This window comes from Etheostoma spectabile, chromosome 7 (genome assembly GCF_008692095.1).
Source record: "Etheostoma spectabile isolate EspeVRDwgs_2016 chromosome 7, UIUC_Espe_1.0, whole genome shotgun sequence".
Taxonomy (NCBI): Eukaryota; Metazoa; Chordata; class Actinopteri; order Perciformes; family Percidae; genus Etheostoma; species Etheostoma spectabile.
This window is the reverse complement of record NC_045739.1, coordinates 30,250,881-30,266,548: the sequence shown is the minus strand read 5'-3', so window position 1 is coordinate 30,266,548 and position 15,668 is coordinate 30,250,881. Positions and strand designations below refer to the sequence as shown.

General features: G+C 41.0%; 1 protein-coding gene across 2 annotated transcripts in view; it reads right to left on the bottom strand.

Annotated features, from left to right (window-relative positions):
- Positions 1–507: 507 nt before the first annotated feature.
- Positions 508–15,668, bottom strand: part of LOC116692291 (ankyrin repeat domain-containing protein SOWAHB) — a 26,918-nt gene continuing 11,757 nt past the window's right edge. The window contains exons 5-14 of one of the 2 annotated variants that reach the window (XM_032520463.1): positions 15,082–15,138; positions 14,556–14,657; positions 12,842–12,857; positions 10,561–10,562; positions 8,612–8,698; positions 7,435–7,437; positions 7,023–7,025; positions 6,766–6,838; positions 6,310–6,405; positions 508–3,558 (exon numbers count right to left, since the gene is read on the bottom strand). In XM_032520463.1, coding sequence (XP_032376354.1) covers positions 3,386–3,558; positions 6,310–6,405; positions 6,766–6,838; positions 7,023–7,025; positions 7,435–7,437; positions 8,612–8,698; positions 10,561–10,562; positions 12,842–12,857; positions 14,556–14,657; positions 15,082–15,138 — 612 coding nt within the window. In that variant the 3' untranslated portion in view covers positions 508–3,385. The remainder of the gene's footprint in view (positions 3,559–6,309; positions 6,406–6,765; positions 6,839–7,022; positions 7,026–7,434; positions 7,438–8,611; positions 8,699–10,560; positions 10,563–12,841; positions 12,858–14,555; positions 14,658–15,081; positions 15,139–15,668) is intronic. The other variant, XM_032520464.1, reaches the window with a different exon arrangement.

The window sequence follows — 15,668 nt, the reverse complement described above, 5'->3', positions numbered from 1 at the left end:
GGGTTATAATCTCTTCAGAGGGGGACTTTGTTTGAGGGGCTTGAGGGCAGTAAGATAAGTATCTATTACAGAAACTCCCTCTTATCCCCCAAACATCCTCGCTTCAAAAATGAAGCACAAAAACACTCGCCAGTGTTCCCCTCTGTGTCGTCTGATATCCAAGACCCAAAAGCAAGTGCTGCCCTTTTCAGCTAATCAGGAATTAAGGTCTAAAGCCGTATGGCGAGCTAGCAGGCCCCATATTTACTCCATCTGTAGCCCACAAAGTCAGGTAGTTCAAGTAAGATCAAAGGCAGCTTAAAATAGGGTTATTGTATTAAAAGGAAGAAAGAAAGAAAAAAAGCATTATCACAAGTTGTTCTTCTGCCCTGCTTTGTAGAAGGAGAAACTGTGTGTGTGAGCAGAGCTCAGGTTGGAGTTTGATGTAATAGAAACACACTGACTTTTCAACTGAGTTCCCAGTGAACAATGCACTGTGAATGAGGAATTAAATGCAACTATATACAGTTTGATATAAAATACAGTTTAATACAAAATATCTTCATTATATGTACATATTGTGCAACAGTAATGGAGGCACGTTTTTCACTTTAGATTATACAATTAGGTTGAGCGTTAGCCAAAAAGTTACAACGAAAAACACATCAGATGGCACGAAAGACAAATTGCAGCATGACTGAAAAATCAGCCGTCATACGACAGACATTTAGAGTCTATACTGAAGGTTTCTGAGTGACAACACGCTCTTTATTAGCGTTAGAGATAGTGATGAAAAATCTAAAGAAATGGAATATCCCATTGGCTCAGACAAAGTAACACACTGATGGTTTGGAAAGTTTTAAGCCAGTTAACTAGGCTAGTGATAGCAAAAGTGTTGTGTAGTTTGAAATAACTAATGGTGACTGGTCTGTTGCTTTATCCATCTATCCAAATATATCTATCTATAGCTCTATCTATCTATCCATCAAAAGTGATGCGTTTCCTTCTGCAAAGTCCGCTTTTTCAAAACCAACATGCCTCAGTTAAAATTTTTGTTTCAAAACAAAACTCATCTCTTGTCATGATTGGACATCAGATGATTTAATATCACTATACTCCATAGTGATGTAATGTTCAAACAGAGAGAGACTGAAGTCTCACTCTCACTGGATTTAAATAAATGCCTCTAATTGCAGTAAATGCAGAAAAAAAGTGTCCAGACCTAAAACTCTGTCATTAAAGGAATGTATAAAATTAGACGTGTCTTCTTATTAATCTTAAAATTAGAGGAGGTGGGGGGGGGGGGGGGGGAATTCTCCTCCTTTCTTGCATTGCCTTATCAGAGTTGTTGTTGCCTCATTAGTCTCGCTTTGCCAGACCATCCACCCGATGCAGAGCGGAGGAGGGTCTATCAAGTCCACACAACATTCTGGGATGGGAGAAAAACCTGTCACCAATCACAATCGTCTAGGGCGGGGCTAAACTCCACACGGAGCCACTGTAAAATAGTCGTGCAAGAACAATCTCCGCTTGGACAGATAGTCTAGCTAGCTGTGTGGATTTACCCTGCAGAGATCTGAGGACCAGGTAACCATAGTCCTCAGAAATCCACCAGAGTCTAGAACGCCAACACATAGAGGAAGGAAACGGGCATTAGTGAAAAATAGTATATATAATATAATCCTATATTTCAATCCCGGAAGTGGAACGTCGAGGATATAGACTATTGTCTCATTGATTTTCAAGCTTTGTTCGTTGCTGGTGCATTCATGGACATTATCTAATATTGGTGAATTACAGCTTTGCCGCCAAGCAACGTTGCATTCACAATCCACCAGAAAAAAACAATATGCAAACACAAACGCATCACTAACTCATCTGTCAACAAGACTTTCATTACCATTCAGGACTGGAAACATGATGGAGGGAGGCGGGTCAGGAAAGGAGGAGGGTTGTGTATTTCTTTCTTATTGCTAGTGGGAGGTGCATTGGGAGAGGAGGGGAGGATCTTTAAAGTTTTCCTCACCACACATTTATATTTTACTATAGTCAAAATGATTAAATGATTATGCCATTAACATGTTAAGGTTAAATGGAAACATTGGGGTCCACCATGTTAAATTCTTTGATATTTTTAGTTATTAATGGTAAATTATGATGTAATATTTTCAGATATTGTAGGGAAGGGGGCTGTGCAGGTTTTTCCCCTAAATACAAACACGTTGTTATAAACACTGAAGGGTCTATATTAATAACTTTCTTCCTGTCCCTTAGTTGTCAGAGTAATTGTAATTTTAGAATGGTGAATGCATTACAATTTACCCCCCCCCCTTACAGTGTCTCTGCAATTGTACTTTAATGCCATAAGGACATAATTCTAAATCCTCAGCTGTGTGAAAGGTAGAAAGTCAGTCAAACAACTTATGAATGTATGTTTTGGAAAATGTTCAGCATTAAGGTGCCCTGCCACACAAAACCATTTTTATTTTATTATTATTTTTTGAAATAAGTTAGGTCTATATGTATTTGTGCTATGTGAAGATGAACTGCTACCCCCTTTCAGCTGTAGCCACTGAAAAGAAATAAGAGGAGAAATCAGACCAATCACAACAGCTGGTTAGTCTGACGTCATGTTGCCTGAGCTCATTAATATTCATGAGCTGGGTAAAGGATGCTGATAGCCAGGCTCTCATTGGCTAGCCGTTCTCCAATCAGAGTCAAGCATCTTGAAGCTGGTTGAATATTAATGAGAACTGGCCCAAATGGAGCTGAGTCTTCTTTGCAAGTTACAGTCCATGGTAGGACTTCAGACATTACCACAGAGTCATGAAATACGTGTGGCAGGGCACCTTTAACAGGCCAAAACATACAAACCACCAGTGTGCTCCCTTTTTAAAGGACAAATCTGGTTCTTTTAAAGCAGAATATTTCAAACCGTATTCTTTACACTGAGACTCTGGAAGTGAATCTGGACCCTTTTGCAGTCCAGCTGTTGCTCACTCAAACGCAAAAGGCGATGACATGCTTAAAGGAGCCATGTGATCTGAGCTTATTAAGGCATGAGTGACATTAAGCAACATTCATTTAAAAATTAAAAGCCTTCAAGAAATGGTCAGTATAAATATTGATAATACACATACAAGCATCTGCAACACCTCCTATTCCCTGTTAAAGCATCTGTGTTCAGTACTGGGATGAGTTGTGTAGGTGCATCTGCGAATGGGCTGGGGGGGGGGGGGGATTTTTGTCTGTAAGCGGTGTTGATGTGTGTGTACATAACAAGTATGCACATTAATAATTCCATACGCGTAGGTTTACATCATGTATGTAAATATATATGAATGTAAGGATGAAGTGGATGTGTGAGTGTAGGAGAGCAGAAATCGTTCCCTTTGTCTGTTTTTTCTCAACGGGAGAATTTTCTGGCTCTGAATGCAGGGAGCATGAGCTGATGTGACGCCGTCCTCTCCTCCTCTATCGGAGCCAGCTCCTCTGCTGAGCCCCACTTCTTCTTGGAGTGAAACAGCGACACCAACTTTCGGTTCCTGTTCCGTTCTCGGGCCTGAGTGACTTGAAAATCTGACATCCCGAGAAACAAAAGTTAAATGATTAGGAAAAAGCAGATGTTGGAAATATTCAGGGGTAGGGGGGTCCAAGGGCATGATACCCCGGGGAGATTTCTTATACATTTACGGCAACTATTGGCATACGTTTTTAATCCATTTGATAATAGAATGCTTAAAATTCTGTACATCATTTGGGGAAAACATGATAGCTATTTTATATCTAGTTGTTCTTCAACTGTCTTCATTATTCTGAAACCCCATCCTAAGCTAAAGAGAGGCAAACATGGACTATTTTTCAGTTAAATAACATATATCTTTTTGTGTTTCTTCAACCCCCGCCCCAGTCCCCTCAAATAATCCCTTCATGTAACCACATGTACTGTGTGTTGTCCTGTGCATCATTGTATTACTTTGTGTTTATTGTACTCTTATTTTTTCTCCTTCATATGCTGTATCGGATGCTGGTAACTTTAATTTCCTTGTCATCCCAAAGGGATTAGTAAAGCTAAGTCTAAGTCTATATAGGTGTGATAGGAATCAGACGTAAACAGCATTACTAATGTTAAAACCTGTTTTAGCTCTACTAGCGCGGTGGCTAAGTGGTTAGCACTTCACAGTAAGAAGGTTGTTGGTTCGAATCCCCGTGGGTTTCCTCCGGGTGCTCCGGTTTCTTCCCACCATAAAGACATGCATGCTGGGTAGGACTACAGCCGATGGGCTAAGACTGGCGCATTTACAGAAATGTTGATTAATGTGCATTGTCCTAATCAAATAAATATATAAATAAATATATGCTGGAGGAGAGTTCACAGAATGAAGTCGTGAAATCGACTACATTTGAATATAATAATCTGGGTCTGTATTTATAGCTGAGAATATAAATGTATAACATATATAAATATAAATATACAGTATAGAATATAGAATATAGAACATAAATATACAGTATGCCAATAGTTGCCGTAAATGTATAATGTATAAGATTATGTATGAGAATTATTCTGGAAACCACTGAAAAAAAGTCTTGACTCAAATAGGGAGGCACCAATCCGACTTGTTCAGTCCTGATCCCGATGCCTGGGCTTTGTGTATCTGTTGATACCCGACACCGATCCGATACTGGTGTTGAATTATTAATAACCTGTACACCTTCCACCTTAAACCTTCCTTAAAGGCACCAGACTTTCCTAACTAAACGTTACTTTCCTAAGACAAAATAACATAGATGGAAGGTATTGAATGTACATGGTGCTTGATTAAATTGGTAGTATTGGAGTTTGCAGTACTACCACCACCGCTCGAGACATTTACTTTGCAGATGTTGCAAACAGCCGACGGAGCGTGAAATATGTCACCACAGCCGACTCTTTGGCTCGCGCTATGTTGCTTAGCGGTAACACAAATATTTCAGCATGCGACTCACATGCTGCTGACGGATGACGTAGGATGTGCTGCTACAGGGGACAAAAATAAATAAAGAACTGGATCGGCCCATGGGTCTGCAATCGAGCTATTTTGTCAATATCGGGGCCGATATCAGATCTTAATATTGGATTGGTGCATCCCTCAGCTCAAAGCTGCGTTTGAAAGTTAGTTTTGAAGCATCTCGGCTCTAATTTAAGTGAAGTGAAGGACTATATCTTTATCTAAGTGTTAGTCTTAGAGATGATTGCCAACACTTTACCGTGCGGGATTTTACAAATTTTAAACCGGTGTGTTGTTAACTGACCTGCCTATCTATAGCCTGGATGTAATGATATTTTACGCCTGCTCTGTCCAAATGATACGGTTTGATTGACTTAGCGTCGTCAAACATTTCAAAACCATTGTTCCTCTCCTGAAAACTTAACTTAACTTGCTTTTATATTTAAGTTTGAAAGTAGGAGTACATTTCATGACTTCTCAGCACTTTAGACTAAAATGTAAAGCCATACACCCTCTGAATGCCCCACATCTCTAGTTTGAGGCTAGGGAAATGGCTACTTTGGGGACTAACATCATCACACATGAACACAATTGGGCTTTTTCACTTCTCCCCTCGGACCCAATTCATGCAATTCCAAGACTGTTTAGAGACCCCAGTATGCAGAATGGATTCAGATGTACAGCCGCCCTTCAAGAGTCACAACACCTTGCTGATTTCAATCATTTTAATCTTGAAATAAAATAATTAATTTAGGTAAAAAGGGGTGCTGGTTAGCAGATTTTGTTACCTTTTGGGCAGAGATAGGCCAGCTGTTTCCCCCTGCTTCCTGTTGTCATTGTAAGCTATGCTAAGCTATGCTAAGCTAACCGGCTGCTGGCGGTAGCTTTGTGTTCAAAAGACAGGTATGGCAGGGGTATCACTCTTTTCATTGTGTTGTTTGCATACATATTGGTATCCATCTTCTCGTCTAACTTTCAACATTAAAATTGTATTTCCCCAAATGTTGAACTTATCTTTTACATTTTTACAAAGTACTTCAGACAACTTCAGCTGTAACAAAGACATATCAATTCAAAGACTTTATCTAACTCTAACATAGTATACAGTGCCTATGTCACCATGACAAGTGTGAGCCCATGACTCGTGAGTACGATGGTCAGCTTTCTCTAGACTTTCTTTCTATCACAATACAGCAGTTACAAGGTGCTTCAGGGAATGGCTTAACATAGAGAAATACTACAAAAAATATAAAACCACCAAAAGTTCCTCGTAGCATTAATACGATTGACAGCTATAATCCATCAAATGAATTCAGCAGCAAAAGTGTGAGACACTCACGCAGCTCGCAGTCTTCCTCTAGACCCTCTGGTTCTTTGGCGTTCAGATAATGGCAGGCAAGATGGCCACTGTAGTCCCTCACATTTTCTTTGGCCCCTGGTAAGAGAAAAATGAAATCTCTGAAAACGGAGACTAATCATGGAAGCCAGGTAAGCTGCTTCGCTCACACCTTCCACCTAATGCTTTAAGAAACAATCCATAATCCAAAGGTAAACAAAACTACTGTATGTACTGTACTAATGTATTTTACATTAAAGCAAGTTTTTAATTTCAAGGTGGTTGCTTACATTTTGAATCGTGTTCAGATGACATACAACATTAGGATTATTCATATACAACTTAAATTCTTCAATTACGTATTTGAGCTTTAACTCAAAGTACAGACGGGCCTGAACAACACTTGCTAGCGTGCATTAAAGGCGTGGCTTTGTAGTTTAAATGAAAAGCAGTTTTTACCATATGTCACTATGAGCAGGTCTAGAATATGCCGATGACCATGTAACGCTGCAATGTGTAAAGGTGTATATCCCTGCAGAACAAAAACAAAGGGTAAAACAAAAAGAAAGCATGCATAAAGAAAGTGAAAGACATGTATTCTGACTGGTGACGTAACGTGACATGCAAACACACCCTCACGTCATTAACAACAAAGGGAGATTTAAAAATTCAAAAGGGATAACTGTGGCAAGGTGCTGGAAGAGTTGAGTACCTACCCCCTAGAGTTTCCCAGGCCCAAACGCAGCCAATGAAAACAGTGGGGAGAAGAAAAAAAAATACACAAATTAGCAAAGGTTATGGAAACATAAGATAATGATCAAAACATAATTGCCTGGTAATTCGCTGAAAATTGCTTAGCTCTAGAGTTGTGCATGGTGGCACATAGACACGCCGTTTTGGGAAACAATTAACGTGACATGACATGATTTATTAGCAGAGTACTTCTGCAGGCCCACAACCTGTGCTGCTGAGATACATTTGCACAGATGGAGCATTGAGCGACATTACATCACTGTGGGGCACAGAATAAGCAACCAGCAGCTGGGTTGTTGTCCTGATGTTACAAGTTCAAATCAAACAACTTACTGTACATGCCCATCACATCCTGATAAACACCTGGATACTCACATGCTGCAAGAAAGAAGAAGACCATGAATAAATCAGTGATCAGTGTGCAAAGAATTAAAGGGGCACTACCCCGATTTGACAAAAAAAGTTCATGGATCATGGATCATGGATAGGACTTGAGTTCTCAAATATTGACCATAAGTCTGTGGCAAAAACTGACGGCATGAGTGTGAAAAATTAGAACAATTTATCAGGCAAGCAAGGTGTAAAAAAAGTCCCAATAAAACTGAAGGCTTGGTTTCTAAAATTAAGAAAACCTTTTTTTTTTTTTTAAATGCAAATAATTACAAATCCAGCCTCGGAACAGCGTCTTTTTGACTCCTTATGTATAGATAAAGACGGAAAGTTAAACCAAAAACAATCTAATATTGTTGTTTATTTGCAGCCGTTAATGAACTCTATTTCCCATAGACCCTAGACCACACGTGTCAAACTCAAGGCCTGTGGGCCCTCGCAAACCTTAATCCTGCCCGCAAAAGAGATGGGCAATATATACATATTATATTGATATTGTGATATGAGACTAGATATCGTCTTAGATTTTGGACATCGTAATATTGTAACATGGCATGAGTTTTGCCTTTTCATGTCATCTTCTGACCCTACCAGACTGTTGTAACTGTTCTATTATTTGCCTTTTCCCACTTAGTCATCATATCCACATTACTGATAATTATTTTTAAAAATCTAATTGTGTAAATATTTTGTGAAAGCACCAATAGTCAACACTGCAATAACGTTGCAGTATCAATATTGAGGTATTTGGTCTTTTGACCAAATACCTCAATATTGTTGCTGCTAAGGGTGGCCCAACCAGTTATTAGGTTTAGGGGCAATCACTTTTTCACACAGGGCCATGATGGTTTGGATTTTTTTTCACCTTTAATAATAAACACCTTCATTTACAAATTGCATTTTGTGTTTACTTGTGTTGTCCTTGACTATTGTTTAAATTGGTTTGATGTTCCGAAACACTTAAGTGTGACAAACATGCAAAGGAACAGGAAATGAGGAAGGGGGCAAACCCTTTTTCACACCACTGTAAATATTCTCTGACTCCAGCTTCTTAAATGTGAATCTTTTCAACACAAAACAATTGAGGACGTCATCTTGGGCTTTGGGAAACACTGATTTTTAGAATCATCTTAGTATTGAAAAAATAAAAAAAGGCGCTCACCGATTTTGTGTTGACGTCAGCGCCTGCGTTAGCCACCAGAGAGGCCATGTCCTTGTTGCCATGTTTGGCAGCCCAGTGCAGAGCGGTCTGTGTCCAATGAGAAAAGAAGAGTGGTTCATAACAGGGCTGCTCTATTCTGGAAAAAATCCTAATCACAGTTATTTTGGACAATATTGAAGTACCGATTATTTAACATGATTTTGGAAAGTTTTTGCATTTACTGAACTTAAAAAAACAGTGTTCAGTTCAAGAAATCAACATGAAAACACCTTGAACTGTTGAAATACTTTTTGAATTCCCCTTTAAATATATAAAAAGGAAACTGTATAAAATAATAAACACAAAATAAGATCAACTGTTCTCAACCCTTCGAAAACAACTAAAATAAAAGAAACAAAAATAACTTAGATCAAAATAAATGTTTCAGAAATCTGTCAATCCGAACACAAGAATAAATGAGAGTTTACTTGCAAAACGTTATGTTCAAAATGCTCAACTGCATTATTTCTGTGATTGTTCGGAGCCAGAATCGCAATCAAAATTAATTACACCGCGCTAAAATGTACAAAGTACAACTGTACTATGGTTGGGTAAAATATTTCTGTAGCATCATTCCAAGTTGTGTAAGCTGAGTGGGGCAGCCTCTTATTGGCCGTGTGAGGGCCGCGGGCCAGCTGCGCACGGAGGGGAGTGGACGGATGGTGAGGAGGAGGGATGGAGAGATGGTTTCCTGCCATCTAACAGAGCCTAATTACAAAACAACACCGCACTGTGCCCACAGTTGGGGGGCCCGGCCGCCTGTCACCGGGGGGGAAGATTGATGATGTTAGTGTGACCTGCAGAGTGGAGACCCACCCATACATCAGCGCACTACTGTCAGCACACGTCAAGCAGGGAAACACGGGCCCCCGCGACATAACACTTACACACACACACATGTGCACATGCAAAGATACTCAAACATGTGTGTAGAGAATAATAGACAGATGTATGTACAGGACACACTGAAAACACATGCAAACCACATCCACCTGTCGCACTAGAGCTGTGATCTCCACCGTTTTTCCTGCACTCTTAACGCAGCGTAATCATGGTCTATCAACAGGTGAAAGCAGAGCTTAGGTGCAGATGTTGGCTAAGTTACCACATCCACTCCACTCCTTTTGAGTCTGACCCTGAACACAGGGAATCAAACGGTAACCATTTCACAATGGCATATTAACTGTGGATAGATGAAAACCTTATAACCTCAAGCTGTGTTACTTTCGCCAAGGGGGTTATGCACGGTTGTTTGTCTGGTTGTCAGCAGGATTACGGAAAAGCTACTGGCCCCATATTCATGAAACTTGGAACAGTGTAGTATGGGCAATGGGTGTAGCAGACAGACAAATTAATTAACATTGTGAGACAGGGCATGGCCTTGGCAGAGGTCTGCGCGCTTCAAGTAGATTTCGGGACATTACGTTAACTTCCATAACAAATATTCCTTAATAAAAGTATGTCTGTTGGGTCATTAATCAAAACTTAGCGATGATTGTAAGGTGTTTTCAGAATCCTCAAAAAAAGATTAAGACTTTGAACCTGCTCTCAAATTGTGCCTCTTCCAGTTAATCCATACAACGATTGGATCTGGATCTGATTTTAGTCTATATCAATGTTGTATTTTCTTACAAAATAATTCAGTTCAATTCAATTTTGTGTCAATCAATTTATAACAAGAGTTATCTTGAGACACTTTACAGATAGAGTAGGTCTAGACCACACTAGACCACATAATAATAGGTTCATATTTTTCATATGTTGTTTCCGGCTACCTGGATTAGGAAATAAGGCTTTTTTTCATCTGTTGTCCCTAACAGTTGCACCTCAACAAACGGGTCAAAATGTTCTTTTTTTTCTTATGTAAATGTAAATGTGCTGTATTTATATAGCGCTTTTCCAGTCTTAACAACTGCTCAAAGCGCTTTTACATCTACAGGGAACATTCACCATTCACACACATTCATACACTGTGGCCGGGGCCGCCGTACAAGGTGCCACCTGCTCATCAGATAAACATTCACACACATTCACACTCCGATGCGCAGCACCGGGGGCAACTCGGGGTTCAGTATCTTGCCCAAGGACACTTCGACAATGACTGCAGGGGCGGGGATCGAACCACCAACCTTCCAATTGGCAGGCAACCGCTCTACCACTGAGCCACAGCCGCCCTTATGACGGACAGAATAATTCTTTCATCCCCGAGGTTAGAAAAGTCTTTGAGGAGTCTGGAAATACCCTCAGAACAGCTGTAAGTGTTGTTAGACGACATCATCTATTTAGCAGAGAAACAGATGTGTAGCTCTGTGATGTGAGTGTGATAATAATACATAAGAGGCAGAAACTGGGGCTCGCACCCTCACACAGGTCCTTTTGTTTTTAGATGCCATGACACTAATTGTGCTAATCGTGGCATTACAAGCCTGTCCAACAGCTGGCGAGAGCAAAAAATGTCCGCTTGGGAGTGCTAGGTAGCTACACCTCCTGTGTGTCGGGCGTCTGGGAGACAGATTGTGATAGATGCTGTCTGGTCGAGTGTCTCCATCTCTTTTGTCTGTCCCCTGTCGCATCTTAAGACAGATTGGCCAAAGGGCTGTTTGACAGGCGGCTCGGCGGGTCTCCCGGTGTGCGGGAGTGATGGACGAGGCCTGAACAGGATGCTGCGTCTTCCCTTCCTGCGCTTCTTTTCCTGCCCACTGGGGTGGCCAAACCCCCGTCCCCAGCCCCCAACTGTCTAATCACTCAGGGACGTCCCTGTCCCTGCCACGCGCTCCCCAGTGAGGGAAGTGTTGGCCAAAGAGGGCTGCCCGTTAACGGCCAACACAATGGCCAGTGTTCCTGACACTTGATGTAGAGGAAAGACAGAGGGGAGTGATGGGCTAATGATGTACTTACAAACTGTTTGGCAGAGGAAGTCCAAAATCACAGCAGGAACGGAGGCCCACGTCCCGACGAGAAGCAGGAAGAGAGAAAAAAAAAAGCGTGAGACTTTGGAGTGAGAGGTGTTTGCGTTGGTTGAGATCTAGGTGTCCCTACCTGTCTTCCCTTTCAAGCTACTTTCAAAACCGGCCGTTTGAAGTGCGTATCTATAAAAAAAAAAGGGCTGATCCCAACAAACATTCGGCCCGAACAGGAAACACTTAAGTCCTCCCAGGATGAAGAGTAATCCCTTCAGTCCTGGTCAAACATGTGAACTAGAGCCTGGTATTTGGTACACTTAACTTCGGTTGAGCACAGTGAGGACATGCCACATGCAGATCAAATAAGATAACTGTTGGTTTGAAAGACTGGTTCTCAGGAGTCCTGTGATTCTCTGTATCTCTGTACGTTATCTTTGGAAATGCACCCACCTTTGCGAAACAGGGAAAGGCTGTGGGCTAAAGGAACATCAAAGAGACCTGAGGGGGATTAAGCACCTTCCCAGAGACACAAGCAGCATTGTTCTACAATTAATCCCAGCCTGCTCTATTACTTTCAGATTATCTTTAAGTGGGTGAAGTCTTTGGGGGGGCATTAAGACTCTCCTTAATCCCCCCTCCCCAGCATCTCCCTACACTTCAATGGCGGCCGTGCTATCTTGTCCGGGTGGGGATGGCAGAGGCTTAGGGCTACTCTTAGAAGGTGGTCTGCCATGGCCACAGGACAGTGTGAGAACTGTGACACAGGGGAGGGACAACAAACATGAGCTCAAATCTCTTAAGCGCACAGGGAGACAAATAAAAGGATTTGGGTTGTCAGGGGGGCACAGGAGCTAAAAAGCTATCTTTCATAATCCTTTTGATAGTGGACCTTTGAAATGCATGATCTGGATGTTTTAGCACAGGGTTCTCAGAATGCTATTAAGGGAAAGGTCTCGGCAGAATGAGCTTGTGAAAGTTATACAAGCAAAACACAGCGAGTCTGAAAGTGAGTATCGCACAGTGAGCAACGCAATCACAGATGAAAGATCAAGACACACAGAGCTGAAATACTTTCATTCAGTCAGTTTCCATGCAAGTAACAGGCTACAGTAGGTATATAATTACACAGTGATGAAACTTACCCCCTGAGAAGGATGGTCATGGTCAGAGAATCGGGAGCCACATTGTGTCAAAATGAGAAAATAAGAAGCTTTAAGTCAGACAGAAATCGTGTAACAATGAGTGACATAACTGCACCACAACATGCAACATGTGTCACATTAAATACTCACCGAGGTGAAGTCCTGATTTGGAAAAAAAAAGAAAAGCATAGGTTAGAAACCATGAAACCATGTATCCAACCATATATATATTGAAAAAGTGTCTTTTTTTTAGTTTTGTTCACTATAAATTCTTGTTACATTAAAAGATGGTAAGATAGATAGATAGATAGATAGATAGATAGATAGATAGATAGATAGATAGATAGATAGATAGATAGATAAGATAGATATTGATCCAAATATCTATTGGATCAATATCCAATAGATATTGATCCAATAGAGACAGCACAGCACAGAATATGAATATAAATGAAATACTAGGATACAGGATACATACATACAATATACATGAAATGATAGTGGTTAATAATGGTTACGGTTCATTACAACTTAGTCAGTTTTGGGAACACTGCACCCACCAAGTGATCGCTGAGATCTGAGAACAGGGCACCATCACTATGTTGAAGTCCAACCGAATGAACTAAACTAGGAACTTAGTGCATTCCTGTTTGTGTGGAGACTAGGGAACTTAGACCGATGATGTATTCTTTGAAACGAAAAACTTCATTCTTACGCAGAAAGAAACAAAAACATGACTCCACATCATGTTCTTTGTATGTACTGTTGCGTGAAGCTGATGTTTGAATGGATGAAAGGAGACTGAAAGCTCCCCCCCCACCCCACCCCACCAGTAGCAATACAATCTGTATTTATTTGATTTTTAGATTGTAGTCCCCATGAAATGATGAGCAAATTAAGTTTTATTCCTCTTGTTGACAACTTCTCATCGCCGCTCCCTCTCTCATTCAGTGTCTTGCTCTTTTTTTAAACTAGTCGGGAAGCCGTAACTTTTGTTTGAAATGTCAATAAACATCACAGGAAATGTGATACTGACACTAGAGATACTCAGTACTTCCTCAATTTGGAAATGAAGTTGAGCTCAAGATGTAAAAGTTGAGCTATCAGCAGAGTTGAAACTCCAGCCTGATAGTTCCTGAACCATTGGATATATAGTCCCAGACTGTTTTGGCAGCTAGTGACAGTGAAGCTGTAGTAGAGGTACTAAATTAAGTTCTGCAGTTCTGCCAGATTATCTAAAACCAGTTTATTTGGAGGTTAAACTGAAAGTGAACGCACCTGTAACTGTGACGGGACTCTCGCAAGGTTAGGTTCACATCATGGGACAGGCTATAGATGTGGTTTTAATAATGTTTGAGTTTTTATTTCAAAAATGTTGCAATGGATACACTTCAGTAGAAATTATTACAAAGGAAGTTTGGGAACTCAGTGCTTTGTCACAACTAAATAATCCAAATTCTTGTCAAAACTAATGGAGATAATGAGAAAATGCAGCAGGTCGATTAACAAGCTTTGACTGACTAGCATTTTCTCTTTTGCTGTCATTTTTCAAGGACAGTTTTATGTTTCCCTGATGACCTTCTTACAATCCAAGTTGACAAGCCACAGAGATTTAGCCTCGTGTCAGGCCATAGCTGTCCCTCGAGAGACACGGGACGACTTACGGGTAATAATTTTACCGTTTGTCCTTGTTTTTCATCTAAATAAGTTTGTCTACCCTTGGCGTTTGTTTTAAACTGTCTGATCGTTTTACTGCTTTTGTTTCTTGCCCCATCAGACTTTGTGATGTTGATATTGACACATTCCCAGATTATTACAGACAAAACTATAACATCCCCGGGTCATTTAGGGCGAAGCTACCTTCTTGTTTGCCAGCGAGGGGTCCTGTCTGAGCAGCTGAGAGAGGTCAGGGACTCGAGCACCTGCAGCCGAGTAGATCCACTCTTTCTCTATAGGATCCAGCTATACAGAGAGGGGAAAGGGCGCTCAGACGTGCACACGTGCACACACACACACACTCACACACTCACACACACCATAATGTCCACATCCTGTAGTGGGCTCTTTGATAGTGCTTGAAGCTACAAAACCTCTAATCCATTTCCTATAAATGACTGAGTCTCAGCCAACTCACACATAGTGGAGACAGCCATAATCACACAGTTTACACTGTTATTGGTTTAAAGGGAACAGGTAGCAACACCACAGGGAGACTGGATGTGTACTGTATGTCTTAAGACCAAACCCCAACAGTCATTAATCATTTAGAGAACCGAGAAACTCAGACTCTGGAGACTTTAGATGTTTTAACTATAGCCCCTCTAAGCCTTTTGTAATAAGAAAAACAGAATGAAACCATAGGAAGAGGAAGTAAAAAAGCACTTACAGCGACGGCAGCAGAGCCCATACTGCCAGTGGACTCCTCGTCTTGCTCTGACTCGGACTGAAAGACAGAAAAAGCGGTGACTCAGCGGTGACCAAAAGCTCAACTGTACTGTATCAGTCATAACGGTCGCAGCATCACAGGGTACACACACACACACACACACACTGGTCACACTGCTGTGATGTTTTCCAGCTGACGAGACGTGACCAAAGGGTGTCAGACAGATAGGGGGGTAATGAGGCAGCGAGACAAAGGTGCCAGTTTCACACATAAGGGGTAATGAATAACAATCCAATTAACAATTAAGCAAAAAAAACGACACGCCTACAGTCAAGCCATGTGTTTTTGTCACCGTTTCAGTCTCAGAGGGTCAAGACAAAAACTCAAACACATAATGAACACAGCCGTCTGGCAGTGTATAAAAGTGTCACTTTGGCTGATTTATGTGAGAGTTTTTTTTTCGTCTTTCTCGACTTGATTGCAAATTGTTCTCAGATCAAACAGAGACATGATGTTAAGACACTCGGCTCTTTCAAGTCTCGCGCACAAACTGCCACACGTCAGCGTGTTGAACATGAAAAGTGGAG